At 47.7% G+C, this 19,507-nt stretch overlaps 1 protein-coding gene across 5 annotated transcripts in view; it reads left to right on the top strand.

Moving 5' to 3' along the window:
* Positions 1-6,970: 6,970 nt before the first annotated feature.
* The window catches only part of CIITA (class II major histocompatibility complex transactivator), a 45,153-nt gene continuing 32,616 nt past the window's right edge, over positions 6,971-19,507 (top strand). Inside the window, exon 1 of one of the 5 annotated variants that reach the window (XM_082199634.1) lies at positions 6,971-7,364. In XM_082199634.1, the coding sequence (XP_082055760.1) occupies positions 7,121-7,364 (244 nt within the window). In that variant the 5' untranslated portion in view covers positions 6,971-7,120. Of the gene's footprint in view, positions 7,365-11,395; positions 11,646-11,923; positions 12,068-19,507 lie in introns of those variants that run through there. The other 4 variants (XM_082199633.1, XM_082199637.1, XM_082199636.1 and 1 more) reach the window with 4 other exon arrangements.

Genomic DNA, 19,507 nt, shown 5'->3' with positions numbered 1-19,507 from the left:
TGTTAGTTCAGCAAATCCTTACCATTAAACTTTTACCCATTTGTAAAACCTTCCCCCCCCCCATATCTCTTAAAGCATTACAGCTGGAAACCGCTTAGTTTCTATTCAACATCCTTCTAACATTCATTAATTTTACAATGTTTCTGTAAGTAGTCTTTGAATTTCTTCCAGTCTTCTTTCACCAACTCTTCTCCCTGGTCTCGGATTCTGCCCGTCATTTCTGCCAATTCCATGTAGTCAATCACCTTCATCTGCCATTCTTCCAGGGTGGGTAGATCTTGTGTCTTCCAACAACAACAACAAAGGAAATATAAACACAAGCCCCTCATAAAGAGAAGCTTCCCTCCCCAAGAATATAGAGTTTCAGATTTTCAAATGTGAGTCCGCTGGTTGCCACTGAGCTGGATGTTCTGCGGAGCATGCGATGAAGAGGTACCATGTGTGCATTAAAATCATCCTCGTCTCTCTCTCTCTCTCCGGCAAAAGCTTTCCCTTCCTTGGTCAGCTTTCCTGAGGGCGCCTAAAGAATTGAAGTGATCTCCCTGGGGCACAGGCCTAGGCAGTGTGTCTCAGTGGCGTAGCATGGGTTGTCAGCACCCGGGGCAAGGCAAGTAATTTGCGTCCCCTAACCCGTGGATTTGCACCCCCTAACCCTAACCCCCAGATGTTGCGCCCGGTGCGGCCGGCCCCCCCCTGCACCCCCCACGCTGCGCCACTGGTGTGTCTGGAGATCTTGGACTGCCCAGATAGCAAGACTCCCCCCTTCCTGTTTCCCTCACTGATGGGGTCCAAAGGAAAGTAGAACTGTAGGAGTTGCTGGGAGGAGGCAGACAAGGCGCCACCCAACTGTCTTAAAGACTCCACTCTGGATTTGTGTAGGATTTACTCCTGAGCCGAATGGAGGATGAAACTGATGGACAATGCAGAATTAGATAAACTAACAGGAAGGATTCGAAACCTGGGGGACCAGAGATTCTCAGAAGACTGGAGTAAATTTACGGACTATTTGAAAAGTAACTGTGATGAACAGATTATGCAAGTAGGTTTGCAAGTAGTTTTGTAAGGTGAATTATTTGAAATGTTGCAAAAAAGACAACGAGGAGAATTATTAGTTAAAGATAATTAAAGGTAATATGAAATTAAGAAATGAATAATAAATGATAAGAACAAAAAATCATCAGGGGTGTTGACGGAAGTCAAAAAAATATTGTATAAGATGAGAAGTTCTGTTGTATGAATGTTAATTAATATGTTAAAAACTAATAAAAATGCTTTTTTAAAAAAAGATTTACTCCTGAGCCTTTTCTTCTTCCGAAGATATCTGACAAGGTAGCGGAGATTTAGGACCAGAGTTCTCCTTCTCCTACATGCATGGGGTCGCTTCCCAGCTTGATGAGCCCCATCTGCCCATAAATCAGGATGAATGCTCAACAAATAAATAACCTGGGACAGCGGCAGAGGAAGCTGCTCAGGCGCCTGGGGCGATGCGCTCAGGGGCAGGGCGATCTGCCCATAAGGGCGGGGTGAGGGCGGGATCTCGGAATAGGTCTCGGTGTTTCGATTTCTGGGAATGGAGTTGAGAGATGACCTAACCTGGGGAGAAAACAGTAAATTGCCAATGCAATTCTGGGCCTCATCAATAGGAGTATAGCATCTAGATCAAGGGAAGTAATAGTGCCACTGTATTCTGCTCTGGTCAGACCTCACCTGGAGTACTGTGTCCAGTTCTGGGCACCACAATTCAAGAAGGACACTGACAAACTGGAACGTGTCCAGAGGAGGGCAACCAAAATGGTCAAAGGCCTGGAAACGATGCCTTATGAGGAACGGCTAAGGGAGCTGGGCATGTTTAGCCTGGAGAAGAGGAGGTTAAGGGGTGATATGATAGCCATGTTCAAATATATAAAAGGATGTCACATAGAGGAGGGAGAAAGGTTGTTTTCTGCTGCTCCAGAGAAGCGGACACGGAGCAATGGAGCCAAACTACAAGAAAGAAGATTCCACCTAAACATTAGGAAGAACTTCCTGACAGTAAGAGCTGTTCGACAGTGGAATTTGCTGCCAAGGAGTGTGGTGGAGTCTCCTCCTTTGGAGGTCTTTAAGCAGAGGCTTGACAACCATATGCCAGGAGTGCTCTGATGGTGTTTCCTGCTTGGCAGGGGGTTGGACTCGATGGCCCTTGTGGTCTCTTCCAACTCTATGATTCTATGATTCTATTCTATGATTCTATGACCTGATGAAGAGAGCACAGCAGAGGTTATATTTTCTGAGAATCCTCCGGAAAAATAATCTCTCAAAGTACCTGTTGATGGCATTTTACCATTGTACTGTTGAGAGTGTATTAACTTATGGTCTGTGTGCATGGTTTGGGAGCTGCACAGTCAGGGAAAAAACAATGCTGTCCAGGGTTGTAAAGACTGCGGAGAGAATAATTGGGTGCACTCTTCCCACCTTGGATCAAGTCTATGTTTCCAAGTGCCATAGGAAAGCTGCAGAGATAGCGCAGGATAGTGCGCACCCCGGAAATGATCTCTTTCAGCTTCTGCCTTCTGGAAGAAGGTACAGGGTTACGAAGGCTAGGACTAGCCGCCTGAGAAACAGTTGTTATCCAAATGTGATTATGGTTTTAAATGCAATGTAAGGTAGTCTTTGTGGGAGTATATTGTATTTAATTATGGCGTATCAGAGTTTCTAGGGGGTTAACCAGGCTGGGAAAGCTGGGATAGCAGGCTTGTTGGTTTCTGAATGTCTGATGTAGATTTTTCCAGTGTCATTGTTCTGTATGGGACAATGACAATAAAGATGATCATACCGTATAGGGGTGGGGCGCACTGCGTGGCCTCTGGAGTCTGCCTGCCTCCTCCACTCAGCTGCCCTACAGCTGGGGGGGGCAGTGGGTGGACAGTTTGAGCAGCGTGGAGCCTGCGTGTGCCCAAACCACCATGTCTTTCCCAGGAAAGATATGTGGCTCAGGTGCGCTGCAGGCCCCGCGGTGAGTGCTGCCCGCCATTTTGTCACACCCATCAGTGTTGACACCCGGGGTGGACCGCATCCACCGCACCCCCCTTCCTCCGTTCGTGACCTGGGAGAGTCTCTGTTAGTGTTGTGCACCAAAAGTCTCTTAAGTTCAAAGAGAGAGAGAAAAGGTGGGGGAGGGAGAGAGCTTAACATTTGCCAGAGCTTGAAATCAGATATTCTGCTCCTAGGGTTAGGGATGGGTGAATCTGCAGGGCATAGTCCAACCACCATATAAGGTAAAAAGGTAAAAGGTAAAGGACCCCTGGACAGTTAAGTCCTGTCAAAGGTGACTATGGGGCTGCGGCGCTCATCTCGCTTTCAGGCTGAGGGAGCCGGCGTTTGTCCACAGACAGCTTTCCGGGTCATGTGGCCAGCATGACTAAACTGCTACTGGAGCAACGGGACACTGTGACGGAAACCAGAGCACACAGAAACGCCATTTACCTTCCCGCAGCAGTGGTACCTATTTATCTACTTGCGCTGGTGTGCTTTCGAACTGCTAGGTTGGCAGAAGCTCGGACAGAGCAACAGGAGCTCACCCCGTGCTGGGGATTCAAACCGCCGACCATCTGATCGTCAAGCCCTAGAGGCTCAGTGGTTTAGACCACAGCGCCGCCTGCGTCTATATAATAGGGTTCCCCAACATCCAGAATTTCCTAGACATAGCCAGAATCCAGCTGTAGGAAACAGTGTAAAGTCTGGGAAAATCCAGACGTATGGCAACCCATGTCAGAAGTGTAGAATTTGGTGGATTTTCTTCAAAGATTTTGCAAAAAAAAGAAAAGCTGGATTTTCACCTTTTGAAATATGGCAACCCTACTATGTAAGCTTTCTGCTACCAAATCAGGATGAATGTTGAATAAACAGGTCATCTGCGGGAACCCCTATTTTTTATATTGCATTACATTAAGGGGGAAGATTGTGGCTCAGTGGTGGAGCGTCTGCCTTGCACACAGAAGGTTCCAGGTTCAATCCCTGGCGTCTCCAGGCAGGGCTGGGAGAGACACGCTGCCTGAAACCCTGGAGAGATGCTGCCAGTCAGTGTAGACAATGCTGAGCTGGATGGACCACTAGCCCAGCTCAGTCTGAGGCGGCTTCCTGTGTTCTTATGTTCATGCTGATGTATTCATGCTGCTTGTTGACACCAGGCTCCCAAAAGAGCGTACCAGGAAGAAGAAACAAATATTTATTCTCCAACATTTCTCTAATTAAAATAGGGATGTATAATAATAATAATAATAATAATAATAATAATAATAATAATAATTTATTATTTATATCCCCCCCAAAAATATCTGGCTGGGTTAACAAGCCACTCATGGGCGGCTCCCAACAGAATATTAAAAACAAAATAAAACAGCAAACACTAAAAATTTCCCTAAACAAGGTTGCCTTCAGATGTCTTCTAAAAGTCAGATAGTTGTTTATTTCCTTGACCTCTGATGGGAGGGCACCACCACCGAGAAGGCCCTGTGCCTGGTTCCCTGTAGCTCCACTTCTCACAGTGAGGGAACTGCCAGAAGGCCCTCGGAGCTGGACGTTAGTGTCCGGGGTGAACGATGGGGGTGGAGACGCTCTTTCAGGTATACTGGAAAAAGCAGGATATTCCAGGATCAAATCAGAAACCAGGACAGCTTCTGTAAATCTGGGATTGTCCTGGGAAAATAGGGACACTTGGAAGGTCTGAACAAATAGGTAATAAAACACAGCAGAAGTCAAACCAGTCCAAAACTAGCCATTGCCCTTGATGATTTAATTTCAGAAAGACAGGCTTGCTCCTGAATCAGACTCACTGCTATGCTGGACAGAGTGCAGCAATTTTCCAATGAGTCTCCCTGTTCAGAGAATCTGGTTGTTAGTTACGCAAGCGTAGGATAAGGGCCACATGCATACAAACCCACATTTCACAAAAATAACTTTACTGTTCTTTAAGGGAGGGGCGGAATAATAGCTGAGCTGCCTCCACCCACTAGGTTGTTTCGGTTTTTAAAAGATCTTTTTGCTTTCTGATTATTTGCAAGATCCATTCGCTTACAATCATAGAATTGCAGAGTTGGAAGGAACCACGAGAGTCATCTTGTCGAACCCTCTGCAATGTAGGAATGTTTTGCCTGATCTTTTGCTTGAACATACAACTCTTAGATTATAAATCTCGTTCATTACTGACTGAGCAACCCACTGGGCTTCTTGCTCTTGACATATTTTAATCGCTGACCTCTGAAGCCGAAACGTGTCTTCTATGTTTATCCAAGCGGTTGCCGTGCCAGCGTTAACCTGTTGATCTGGGAGGGAAGCGTTTTGTAGAAAACAGAGCGGAAAAATCACGTGACTTCTGAGAACTCAGGCCCATTGTCTAACAGAAGGCAATATACAGTTGGCTAAAGGAAATCTTTTTGGCAGTTACCTCTGGCAACCTCCCAGTTTCAGAAAGCTTAAGAAATTAACCGTGTCAAAGTTGCCTCTGAGAAAGGAAGGAGGAGGGAGCCCATTCATTTTGCATTGGAAGCTGAACCTATTAAATTTGCATTTCCTTAAGCAGTACGAGAACCAAAACATAGCTGTCGTATGCATACCTTCCAACATTTCTCCGATAAAAATAGGGACGTCATTCAATGATGATGATGATATTAATAATCATAATTTCATTTTTATACCCCGCCAGTCGGGCCAGGATCGGTGCAATATGCTCAAACCTTCTTGCCCCGTGAGGAAGCTGGCTACCGAATTCTGCACCAGTGAAGCTTCCGAACCACCTTCAGAGACAGCCCAATCTATAACACATTGCAGTAATCTATCCTACAGGGTACCAGAGCATAGGCAGAAGTTTTGAGCAGAATTCAAAATGTTGCTGCTGACCTTTAAAGCCCTAAAGGCCAGTAGGTTCTGTAGACCAGAAGGTGTGTCTCCACCCCCATCATTCAGCCCGGACACTGAGGTCCAGCACCGAGGGCCTTCTGGTGGTTCCCTCACTGTGAGAAGGGAGGTTACAGGGAATCAGGCAGAGGGCCTTCTCAGTAGTGGTGACTGCCCTGTGGAACACCCGCAAGGCGCAGCTTCACAGGTGAGGCCGACTGGTAACTCACAGCACCTGGTGGCAAGAGCCGGGAAGAGATATAAGGTCAGCATTTCCCTTTGGCTCTTTGCCACAGCAACACGTTTCCTGCCTTGCTGCATTTGGCTCCTTGACCCCTTGCTTCCTGACCCTTGGACCCTTGACTTCATGACTCCTTCTTCTTGATCCGTTGACCCTTGACTTTGTAATTCCTTGCTTCCTGACCCTTGGACCCTTGACTTCATGACTCCTTGCTTCTTGATCCTCAGAGCCTTGACTCCTTGCTTCCTGACCCTTGGACCACTGGCTTCTTGACTCCTGGCTTCTGGACCCCCGTTCCTGCTCCCACCCCGCCATCTTGCCCTCGGTCCCGACGTCCCCAGCCAGGACTTTGATCGCCCATGAACTGGACCATGACACATGGCTTCTTCCCCCAAAGAATCCTGGAAGTGTAGCCCATTAAGGGAGTGCTGAAAGTTGTTTGGAGAGACCCCTGTTCCCTTCCCAGAGTGGCTTAGGAATCAATCCCTCTTCCCAGGGGATGTGTGGAATTGTAGCTTGGATAGGGGGCCTCCCTACGACTCTCAGCATCCTTAAGAAACTATGGCTCCCATAATTCTTTGGGGGGTTAGTATGACTCTGAATGTGGCCTAAATGTGGTCTCAGCACACCATAGATATTGGCAGTTTTGTTTGCAACAGCTTTCCTCCATGGTCTGTGGTCTTCTCATGAGCATCTGCTTGGTCACCGTGAGACCGGGATGGGGAACCAGCTGGACCCTGAATTCTTCTTCATAGGTGCCACACATGGTTTGAAGATATTTCTTGCTGCGCTTGCATTAAATCAAAACATTGTGGTTAGATTTAGTTGGTAGTCACATTCATAACTTCAATTAAATGAGGAAATGCACTTGCAAGAGTCCTGAGAAACTGTTGCTACAACTCTTTTTCACTTCAACTTTTTGCGTGTTTTCTTTTACATGCATACAGAATAAGTGTCAATAATCCGGAGTCTGTCTCAAATCCTCTTCACACCGTTGACGTCCCCGGCATGGATCTCTTTGGGAAGATCTTGCCAGGGGTCAGAGGAATCACCTGTGATGCGTCTCCCACCCAGATTCAGGCGCTTTTAGACCTCATGTTGGAAGGAGGAGTCATATCCAAGGAATACTACCAGACGTTGCTCCACGAAAGGGACAGAGAGGATCTAGCAAGGAAGATTTCGTTGACCTTGGTGGAAAAATCGGCCGTGCAATTGAGCCAACATGGTGCAGCATCAGCTAGAAGCATGAGTAGTAAGTTTGCTTTTTCTTCCTTTATCATACACTTGCTCAACATTTTCAGTGCAGAAATTCTGCCGTCAATCCGTTCTCAGTTCTGCGAGTGATGGGATGCACTGTGTGTCTTATTTATCAATGGACAGTCCTCTATTCCAAAGGCATTTCTGGGCAAAGGAGCCTTTCATTTTAAGGGCTACCCAGTCTAGTAAAGGAAAATGACCAAATACTTAGCAGGCTGTCACATGGATGATGGAGCAAGCTTGTTTTCGGCTGCTCCAGAGGGTAGGATTCTGCAGGAATTTCATTTCCTGGCATGTAGGACACTTGAATGAGTCCTTTCTGAATACACTCTCTTGCACGATGTAACTTAATCTGCAAGTATTTGGTTCTTTGCTTGCAACTCTGAGTTCAGCAAAGCCAAACAGGATCTATTGTCTTGATACACCTGTATAGGACATTTCACAGAAACTCTGATGTCCTGAAACAGTTGCATCAACCATTCACAATCCATGAGTGAAAATGACAGAGCATTGAGTTCTGCTTCACAGGAACTTAGGCTTACTGTCGTCTGCTTTTTGCACAGCCAGTCAAACAGACAGTGGTTGTACATGTAGCATACTCAAGAAGTGCTTGTACCATCTGTGGTGTCACTTCCAAAACTAGCATCTGCAAAGATTTCAAGACATCCAGTCTTCTGACTTGTGAACCTCAGTCTGTACTGCAAAGTCCCCTTCAAATAGTGGGCTATGCGCTTCAAAGCTTTCCAATCCTGAACAGTAGGACTGTTGGCATGTCTGCACCAATGGATTCAAATGACAAAAAGGGGATTGCAGGGGAAAACATTAGGAAGAAGTTCCTGGTGATAAAAGCCATTTGACAGTGGAATGTGGATTCCTTAGGAAGGTGGTAGACTGTCCTCCATTGAAGGTTTTTAAACAAAGGTCAGATGGTCATCTGCCCAGCATTATTTCATTGTGAGTCTTGCATTGCAATGAGTCATAATAGGGGTTCTATGACAATAAGAGAGAGCAGGGACTTTGAGGTTGCACATCAATGTTTAGCACATGGAGAGCAAATGGAGAAGGCAATAGGGGCGGGTGAATCTATCAATTTCCCTCAGTTTCTCCTTTTCCCAATCCTAAATTCAGTTCTCTCCATTTCTGCATCAGGTTACGATTTACTGATTTTTAAAGTTCTCTTGAAAATTCATCAATGGATCCCTCCTGATCCACGCAAGTCTGTGTTCAGATTGCGCCTGCACCGTCCACATTTTTGCAAAGCAACCTTCTCTCGCTTTTCACAACTAGATGTGTTTTGTACGCATTTTACCTGAGCATCATGTGCATTTCCTTTGAGCTTGTTTGGCACTGCGGCATTTGGAGAAGTCCGGATGCCGGGGGTTGGGCTGTGTTTTGGTTCCTGTATTGTTTTAGAAAGCGAAGATTAGGGGCAGTTTGCCTTCAGATCCAAACTGAATCAGATCACTTCCCCATCCCTTGCAGGCATGACCCCTTTAGCCAGCAGTGATCTGGGCACAGAGTTGGGTGATTCAGGGGCATCAGATATGAAACCACGTCTGGGTCAGGGCTCAGAGGTGGCTGCAGAAGATGGGAAGATGTTGTGCCTGAGGCAGTTGAGCTATAACTCCCAGAGGAACCTCCTAGACCAGGGGTCAGCAAACCTTTTCAGCAGGGGGCCAGTCCACTGTCCCTCGGACCTTGTGGGGGGGGTGGACTATATTGGGGGGAATTAACAAATTCCTATGCCCCACAAATAACCCAGAGATGCATTTTAAATAAAAGGACACATTCTACTCATGTAAAAACACGCTGATTCCCAGACCGTCTGCAGGCTGGATTGAGAAGGTGATTGGGCCGGATCTGGCCCCCAGGCCTTAGTTTGACCACCCATGTCCTAGACCACCTTCTTCTTCTTTGGCGATCCCTCATAGCCGAGTAAGATTGTCTTCCATAAACACGGTTTTAACAATGAGTCCGTAAGGACCATGGAGGCCAATTCTGGACCCACACATCCTTCCACAGTGGGGACATTAGGACCTCAATGGCCAGAGCCTGGAGAATAAGATTCATGGAGGAGAGTGCTATTGGTGGCTACTAGTCATGGTGGCTATGCTTCAGCTCCACAGCTGCAGGCAGCAATGCTTCTGAATACCAATAATAATAATAATAATAATAATAATAATAATAATAATAATAATTTAGTATTTATACCCCGCCCATCTGGCCGAGTTTCCCCAGCCACTCTGGGCGGCTTCCAATCGAGTGTTAAAAACAATACATAATTAAATATTAAAAACTTCCCTAAACAGGGCTGCCTTCAGATGTCTTTTAAAGATAAGATAGCTGCTTATTTCCTTCACATTTGAAAGGAGGGTGTTCCACAGGGCGGGTGCCACTTGCAACAAACCACAAAAATAACGTTCTGAGTTGGGTGTTAAGCTGGATACCAGACCCACCTCATCTCTAGAACCAGGTAGTGTTAGAAATTAATTAAAGCTTCTCATTCTTGGACTAGCCAGGATAGCCTGAGGGTGATTGGCAGGGTAATAATAATAATAATAATAATAATAATAATAATAATAATAATTTTTATTTATACGCAACACAAAATCAAACAATTAGTTTAAAATACAATTTCATTCACATTTAAAATCAAAATAAAATTAAGTGGGAACCCGCGAATCATAACCGTAGGGGTAGGGAATTAAAAGTTCACCAGGCCTGGCCACTCGTGCTGGTCCCATATGGGCCAACAGAGTGAGTCATGGAGGCCACTTACATAAAGGGTCCCATAGAAATTATGGGCCATTAAGGAGGACTAAGGGGCATGGTGCAAGACTGCAAATGGGTAGGGCCCCCCTCCTCGAGAAATAAAGCCAGAGTTTAGAATAGGGAGTTTCAGGGGGGTTAATGTGACTTAGAAGTGAAGCAGCAAGCTGGAGAGAGAGTCGAGCAGAGACTCAGAGGCAATGTTTGCTTTCTGCTTTGAATCAAAGCCTGTGGCTTTGGGAGAAACAAAACCGTATTGCGGTGTTCAGAATGCTATGGAAACCCTCCATCGTAGGCTCAGGTTGCAAATAGATGTGTAAATAAGCCAAATATCCTAAAGACATCACAGGCTCCGCTGTGCCTCATTCCCAAATGGAAACACGAACCCTGGCAGGCAGGTGTGGGACATTCCTGCTCCTGAATGAGGTAACTGCGCCCCTAAAGGAACAAGTGCACAACCTTGGAGTCATTTTGGACTCACAGCTGTCCATGGAGTCGCAGGTTAATTCTGCTTCCAAGGTGGCTGCCTACCAGCTCCATCTGGTATGCAGGCTGAGACCCTACCTGCCTGCGCACTGTCTCGCCAGAGTGGTGCATGCTCTGGTTATCTCCCGCTTGGACTACTGCAACGCACTCTGACTCGGAAACTGCAACTAATCCAGAATGCAGCAGCCAGACTAGTGACTGAGAGTGGCCACCGGGACAATATCACACCAATCCTGAAAGACCTACATTGGCTCCCAGGACGTTTCCGAGCACAATTCAAAGTGTTGGTGCTGACCTTTAAAGCTCTAAACGGCCTCAGTCCTGTATATCTGAAAGAGCGTCTCCACCCCCATTGTTCAGCCCAGACACTGAGGTCAAGCTCCGAGGGCCTTCTGGCAGTTCCCTCACTGCGAGAAGTGAGGTTACAGGGAACCAGGCAGAGGGCCTTCTCGGTAGTGGCGCCCGCCCTGTGGAATGCCCTCCCATCAGATTTCAAGGAGATAAAAGAACTTTCTGACTTTTAGAAGGCATCTGAAGGCAGCCCTGTTTACGGAAGTTTTGAATGTTTGATGTCTTGTTGTGTTTTAGTTTGCTGGAAGCCGCCCAGAGTGACTGGGGAAAACCAGTCAGATGGGTGGTACATAAAGAATAAGATTTATTATTATTATTATTATTATTATTATTATTATTATTATTATTACATCACTTGGAGGTAGGGGTGGTATGCAGCAATTAGTCATTCTGTTGGAGTTAATGTGGGAGTGTACCGCAGGCTTCCTGAACAAAGTATGCAAGATAAATTTGGATCACAAGCAACAAAATAGGACCGAAAGTGAAAATAAAGCACACTCCTGCCTACTTTCACTTCTGCTCTCATGAGCTGCATGTTGCATGGACGGTAAACAGAAGGTCTCATGTGGTGGTCTCTTTTTATTCCTGGGGTGGGACTGAGGCTGAGGTTTCGTGTGCTGTCTTGACATTCAAGGGGGAAGAGCGGAGCGGAGGGCTCTCCCAGCGTCTGGTAAGTTTCTGGCTTTGCAAGGTCTCCTTGCGGGAAGGACTGTGGGTTTGTTTATTTCTTTTGCAGCGAGGCAGATTAGAAAACTAAATGGGGCTGCCTTCAGAGTTGTGCAACAGGTGGCACAGTTAATGTGTGCAGCAGGGAGGAAAATGCTTCCTGCTCTTGACCGGTGGTGCCAGAATAAAAGGGGATTTCCTATTTTGTCCCCTTTCCGGGATTTCCCCAGTATTGTGATGGCCAGTCCCAAACTCCCCAATTCTGGGTTGTGCAGAGAGAGAGAGGGAGGAAGAGGGATCAGAGAGATCACTTTAATTAGTTCCTCTTCTGTTACACGACTGAGCTGTTTCTTGAGCATCTCAGTTGTAAAACCTGCACCTTGCAGATTTTCGGAATGGGACCATTTGACAGTCAGCTTCTCCAAGGTCAGTTTTCCTCCTCTTTTTGCTCCTCTCCACATGGCCTTCTTTCTCGAGAGCATCGCCTCCTTTTCTCCTCCTGTTCCCTGCTTTGCCTACTGGAAAATCTTTGGGTGCTGGGCAGTGCTTTCCACGGTTTGGGGGTTGGTTTGTTTTTCGTTGCCTCCTCTGGGAAAGTCTATTTGAGCCACAGCAAATCCAAACAGCTCTTACTTTGCTTTCTTGTCCTCACCTGGGAAATTGCTCTCTTTATTTTGCACCGGGGTTTTTTTTGCCCTCAGAGGCATGGTTCCCTTATGTGTTTTGCTAGATTTGCCTTTGTTCTGGGCCTCCAGGTAGGGGCTCAGTGCTACGGTACTGTTGCTCAGATACTGCAAATGAGGCGTTGGCAACCGGGTGGGGTTCTTTTGGTAAGCTCATTGGCAAGGCCTGCGCCAGCCTTTGGGAGCTCGGGGAGCTTGGCATGATGCCAACAGTGGGACTCACACAGATGTGCCCTCGGGCCAGGTCAGGACTTGGTCTGATCGCAGCAGCCGTGAGCGCCACTTGTTTCCTCTGCTGCCACCACTAGGGGCAGCATTGCTCTGTGCCCGCCACTGGGGCCCCAGACATACTTCAACTATGGATGGGTAGAAGTGCTCTGCTTGCATCCAGAGACCCAGCGGGAGGATGAAGGGCGCCACCAATGAGTGGGGCTGGTGAAGGGGCTCCCATTCCCCCCTCTCCCTGGACCCTCAGCTGCTGCTCGATCTGGCAGACTTGCTGATCCTGGGCCTGTTTATCAGGTTCACCCTGGGGGAAAGGGTTAAATCCAGTATATCAGAGGGAAGGGAAATAGAGGAGGGCGTTTTCATGCCAACGGCATTGTGCAAACACTGTGTAAATCTTGCACGGGTGGAGGGAGCAGAATGATCTATCTGGAAGGCTCCCTGCTACTTTTCAGGTGTCTTTGATATGTTCTTCTCTGAGTAGGGTGAGGATCAAGAGTGTGCTAACATGACCTAGAGCTCAGCTCCCTCCTCTTAAATTTCTGGCTCCATGCTTATCCCCTTTACCTATGGGAACCCTCAGTTCCTGTTTCCCAAAGGTTGTGAGTAGGGATATGATTTGGCTAAATGTATGGGGAGTCAGAGGGATGCGGGTGGTGCTGTGGGTTAAACCACTGAGCCTAGGACTTGCTGATCAGAAGGTTGGCGGTTCGAATCCCCGCGACGGAGTGAGCTCCCGTTGCTCGGTCCCTGCTCCTGCCAACCTAGCAGTTCGAAAGCACGTCAAAGTGCAAGTAGATAAATAGGAAGGTAAACGGCGTTTCCGTGCGCTGCTCTGGTTCACCTGAAGCGGCTTAGTCATGCTGGCCACATGACCCGGAAGCTGAACGCCGGCTCCCTCGGCCAATAAAGCGAGATGAGCGCTGCAACCCCAGAGTCGTCCGTGACTGGACCTAATGGTCAGGGGGTCCCTTTACCTTTTTATGGGGAGTCAGAGAGTGCTTGTGGGTTTCCTTAAGGCACCCACCAATAATTTGAGTACCATCATGCCTATTGATGTTGCACTAACCGAGGCCAATCCTTTGTTGTGTTTCCCTCCCCCCCCCCCGGCGGTGAGCCAATGAGTCATATACCGCAATAACAAAGCTTCAGGTGCTCTTATGATTCAGCAAAATGGCATTCAGAGCTACTGGCGCCCTGCTGATAAGGAAAAGTTGGGTTTGTTGCCTGTTGTGGGGTTTGGGGAGTGGGGCAACAATATGGGCTGAAAGCAAACAGTGGGGCGGAGGGGAATTGAGGTGAGCACATCCCAGGGGTCCACCACCAAAACCCCAGGTATTCACTTTTCTTTTTAAAAGGGGGGGGCGCATAAAGAAGAGCATGCAAGGGGGATTCTAAGCCCAATTTCTCAGTGTGTGGTGCCCAGTTTACAGTGGAGAGGTCCAGCCTTTGGGATGGGAAGGACATTGCATTCATTTTGCATTTGAAGGCAGGTTTCCACTCAGGGTCGTCTTTAGCACATGTGGCGCCGGGGTCCAAAGATCCTCCTAGAGCCCCCAAATTTAGGGTGTCCTGGAGGGAGGGAAGCCCGCACTGTGGTGGGTGGCGGGTTCCCTGGGCGGGAAAGGAGCATGCGCGTGGCCGGCGGAGCTGACATCCCTGGTGCCAGGGGAGAGGTTATGTCCATCTGTTGGGCTTGGCCTAAGGCACTGCCACAGCTGTGAGGGGTGGTGACGCCCCCCGCTGCCGCCCCTTGTCCTTCTTCGCAGGAGCCGCCCTGTTGCCCGCTTCTTCCTGCAGGAGCACTGCAGTAGCAGCCCGTCCAGCTCCACTGCGCGTGCGCCACTGCAGATGCTTTCCCCCATCTCCTTCCTCATCCTCTTCCCCCAGCCAGGGCTTTGCTGGGCCCAGGGGCAACCCATGAAACGCGGTCCAGGACCGGTGCAGAACCCAAAGGTTCCGCTAGAAGTCAGTCCGACAGGGCCAAGGCAGGATACGAGGCAGGAAACCAGGCAAGGACAGGGGCAGGATCTCTGGCATACAGCAATGTTGCTCCCGCAACCTGGGGCGAGGTCTGACAGCCTTTTATCTTTGTCGGGGTAGCGGCCGGTCTTGATCCCCCGGCGACTCACCTCCCTGTTTGGCCCAAAGGCGAGCACTCCTCCTGCGAGTACTCAGGTCTCTCCTTCTCTCAGACCTGAGTCTCCGCAGCTCGGGAGATGTCGGTGGGTTACTAGACCCAGAGGCCGCCTCAGTTTCCCCTGACCCAACTGGTAGTGGAGCAGCTGTAAGTGATGGCCCAGCTGAAGGCAACGAGGTAATCCCCGCATCTGGAGCTAGGGCAGGTTCAGGCCCCTGACTCGGCCCAGCTGGTGCTTGTTGCTGGGAAACCTGTGCAGACGCGGGGTTCTTCAGGATCAGGCCCCAGACTTGGTTCAGATGATGCCTGAGGCAAAGGATCCGGTGCGGACTAAGACTCCTCTGGTTCCGAGTCCGAGCCCAAGTCCCAGGCAATCACAAGGGCTCTGGGCAGTGGCAGCGGCGGCCGGGCACACTTTCTAATCATGTAAAAATACCAGGCATGCCCCACAAATAACCCAGAGATGCATTTTAAATTAAAGGACACATTCTACTCATGTAAAAACACACTGATTCCAGGACCGTCCGCGAGCTGGATTGAGAAGACGACTGTGACGGATTCGGCCCCTGGGCCTTAGTTTGCCTACCCATGCACTAGTTGAACTGCAAAATGTCCCAGTTAGATCTCTCCAGCATTCAGAATGCGACTGAATACAGATACATTCAAATCAGAGGAGACATCGAAACGGTGGGGGGGGGGGTTTGCACACACCCCTTCTGCTTTTTCCATGTAAGCTGAGATCTGTGGTTTAACGTGCTCCCTTTAATCCTGGTTTTATTTTGTTCTTCAGTAGATTTACAAAAAGAAAAACCACACACCAAGGTATAAATTAGCCACAGAAAGGGGCAATCTTGTTGTTGTTGTTTACAGTGGTACCTCGGGTTACATATGCTTCAGGTTACATACTCTTCAGGTTACAAACTCCGCTAACCCAGAAATATTACCTCGGGTTAAGAACTTTGCTTCAGGATGAGAACAGAAATCATGCTCCGGCAGTGCAGTGGCAGCAGGAGGCCCCATTAGCTAAAGTGGTGCTTCAGGTTAAGAACAGTTTCTGGTTAAGAATGGACCTCCGGAACAAATTAAGTACTTAACCCGAGGTACCACTGTATTTTTAAAAAAATCAAGGCTTCTTCCCTTCTGCTCTGCTCCCCCTTTCTTCCCACCCAGGGCGGCTTTGCCTTTGCCTGCATCTCAGTGATATGATAGTGCTACTGGCAGTTCAGGGTTCTTATCTTGCACTTTCCATCATAATTTTATTGCTGCTAATTGACTTCTTTGGTAGTCAAACTAACCCTTGGACTAACTCTTCTCTGCTGCAAGAATGAGCTTGTCTGTGTTTACCTTCTTGCTTTGTTATCAGCTAATTGTCTTGCTTTGATGCTGTGCTAAGCATCTGTGAGCTTGGGATGCCTGGCCTATTGGCCTAGGGAAGGGAGCTATCTGTAAGACTTGGATGCCTGCCACCTGCATCAGCCAGGTGGACCAATGGGAGGTTCTGGCCAAAGAGACATGTGCCAGTTTCTGTATGAGTAATGCGTTGAGACGCTTGCTAAGGCGCAGAGAAGTCACAATAAAGCCTTGCTGTTTTGGCATCCATCCCTAGTCTCTAACAGCAGCAAGGTTCTGCAAGCCCCCTTTTAAGTTCTCATCTTCTTCTAACGGACCGCTCTGCTGTTTTTGACATCCTTCTTTGGTGCTCCTGCACCAAACCATCTGCACAGACCCTCCTCTTTGGGCCAGTGGACCAGGGAACCCGTGTCCGAGACACAAGGAAACCACTGCTCTCCCCTCAACCTGGCAGGGTCTTATTGCATGCACAGCACTGATAGAACACGGTCATGGGCCTCCGAGGACACAAACGCCGTTTGTGGAACAGTACCTTCATTGAAAAACTGAAATGACTTAGAAGTTAAATATAATTAAATAGATGCTTTGTGCTTCTGAGTGGGGTGGGGTTGTGGAATATTGATGGTTGCTTCGTGTGTGTGTGTGTGTGTGTGTGTGTGTGTAGATTTAGGGAAAGATTGAAGGCACAAGGAGACGGGGACGACATGGTTGGACAGTGTTCTCGAAGCTACCAGCATGAGTTTGACCAAACTGCGGGAGGCAGTGGAAGACAGGAGTGCCTGGCGTGCTCTGGTCCATGGGGTCACAAAGAGTCGGACATGACTAAATGACTAAAGAACAACAACAACAACAACAATGTATATGGATATGGATATGGATATGGATATGGATATACATATACACACAGTGCTTTTTTCCTAAAAAAATGTTTAGGGGTACACTCATTTTCTTACTCCTATTGAAATACTGCCCCTCAATGAGGCCAAACTTAGATTCACAAAACGTTTAGGGGTATGCATACCCCAGAAAAAAGATAGATAGATAGATAGATAGGACTGGTGTTATGTGGTCTTGGCAGCCACTCCCAGTCACCAGTTTAGCTGCCGCATTCTGGATTAGTTGTAGTTTCCAGGTCACCTTCAAAGGTAGCCCCACGTAGAGCGCATTGCAGTAGTCCAAGTGGGAGATAACCAGAGCATGCACCACTCTGGCGAGACAGTCTGCGGGCAGGTAGGGTCTCATCCTGCATACCAGATGCAGCTGGTAGACACCTGGTCACAGAATTGACCTGCGCCTCCATGGACAGCTGTGAGTCCAAAATGACTCCCAGGCTGCATACCTGGTCCTTCAGGGGCACAGTTACCCCATTCAGGACCAGGGAGTCTTCCATACCCACCTGCAAAGGAAGAGGGGACTTTGAGCTCATTTAGCATCCTGCTTCCTGTTATACCAGTGCTAAGTCCCGCACTTGGATCCAAGAAGCTGCTTAGGGGCTGATTCTCCAGCAGGACTTACTTTCTTGTCTTATTTGGAGCCAACTGCCATGCAAGCTACACTACCAAAACAATACTCAAATCGAAAAGCAGAAAGTTGTTCCTGTTAACAGCAGCAGTTTGTCTATGGGCTGGGAGAAGGGAAATGTCTAAGGAGGGAGGGGGACCGTCAAAGTGGCTTCTGTCTAGTCTGGCATCCTCTTCCCCCACAGCGGCCTGCCAGATGCCGCCAAAGCAGAGAGGCGTTTCACATGTTGTGACCACAACCAGGGCGTGGTCAGGAGGCAAAGGGCGCCACCTCCGCTCTAATGTTTTTAGCGTCCTCCTACAATTTAGGATTAAAAGAGCACCTTCTGAAAAGCAAAACGTGAAGCTAGCTAATGCGCCAGTTTTACTCAAGACCGATTCTTGGCAGGGGGTTGGACTCGATGGCCCTTGTGGTCTATTCCAACTCTATGATTCTATGATTCGCAAACTGCCAGGGCTTCAAGGCTAGTTGGCCGCTGTTTGCACTTCGACCGCTTGACAGTTAAATGCAAAGCCAGCTCTCAGGCCCTCCAAGTGTCCCTGTTTTCCAGGGACATCCCTCAGCCTGATCTTTTATTTCCCTTCCCTTCCCTTCCCTCCCCCTCCCCTTTTATGAAGACCCCACGGCTAATTCTCCCTGGTCTCCTCGCTGGCCCAAGTAGGACCAATTCAGCCAGCTAGCCCTGGGGATTATCTAATGCTTATTTCCCCTTAACTGATTTCAGAATTTTATTGTTATTCATGTTTTTATACTGTATTTTATGCTGCTTTTATAATTAAGTGTTTTAAATTTGTTGTTAGCCACCCTGAGCCTGGTTTTTGAACCAGGAAGGGCGGGGTATAAATAAAAAAAATATTATTATTATTTAGAGAAGCTGTCTCAGTTTCTGATTAAATCCTGGAATGTCCCACTTTTCCTTAGGATGTCCTTATTTTCATCGGAGAAATGTTGGAGGGTATGGTGTTATCTGTCTCCCAAGCCTATTGAAGGCAATCCTGTATAGGGAAGGTTTCTATGTTTAATGTTTTATTATGTTTTTATATATGTTGGAAGCTGCCCAGAGTGGCTGGGGCAACCCCAATAAGATGTGGGGGGCGGGTATAAATAGTAAAATTACCATTATGGAATGGGACATCCCTATTTTCATCGGAGAAATGTTGGAGGGTATGAGCTTTTAATTGGAGAGCAAGAGAGATTGCCATATTTCTTTGTTTTTAAAAGAAATTTAACTTGGAAAGACTCATTCATTGTTGGATCCCAACCAATCAGGGATCCTGCTGGGAATGTGATGTTGTGACAGATTATTGCTGAGGCAGTGCAGTGCAGTGGTCAGAGTGCTGGAAAGCTGCAGGTTCAAATTCCCCCCTCAGCCATGAACATTGTTGGCTGACACTGAGCCCAGACACTCTCATTGTCAGATAAAACTACCTCACAGGGTTGCCATGAGGTGAAAGGGGGCAGGAGAACCATGCAGATTTCTCTTCGGATGAAGGTTATCTATTAAATTATCCGTGCCAATCAGACCAAGTTGCAAGCATTTAACACACACACACACACACACACACACACACATATATACAGTGGTACCTCTGGTTAAGTACTTAATTCATTCCGGAGGTCCGTACTTAACCTGAAACTGTTCTTAACCTGAAGCACCACTTTAGCTAATGGGGCCTCCTGCTGCTGCTGCTGCATCACCGGAGCACGATTTCTGTTCTCATCCTGAAGCAAAGTTCTTAACCCGAGGTACTATTTATGAGTTAGCGGAGTCTGTAACCTGAAGCGTATGTAACCTGAAGCGTATGTAACCTGAAGCGTATGTAACCTGAGGTACCACTGTACTCGTGTGTGTGTGTGTGTGTGTGTATATATATATATATATATATATATATATATATATATATATATATATATATATGTGCGTGTGTATTTCCTGTTTTTGAGCAC

Source organism: Podarcis vaucheri (assembly GCF_965113315.1).
Source record: "Podarcis vaucheri genome assembly, chromosome: 14".
NCBI lineage: Eukaryota > Metazoa > Chordata > Lepidosauria > Squamata > Lacertidae > Podarcis > Podarcis vaucheri.
The sequence above is the reverse complement of the archived record's forward strand: the minus strand, read 5'-3'. Positions and strand labels throughout refer to the sequence as shown.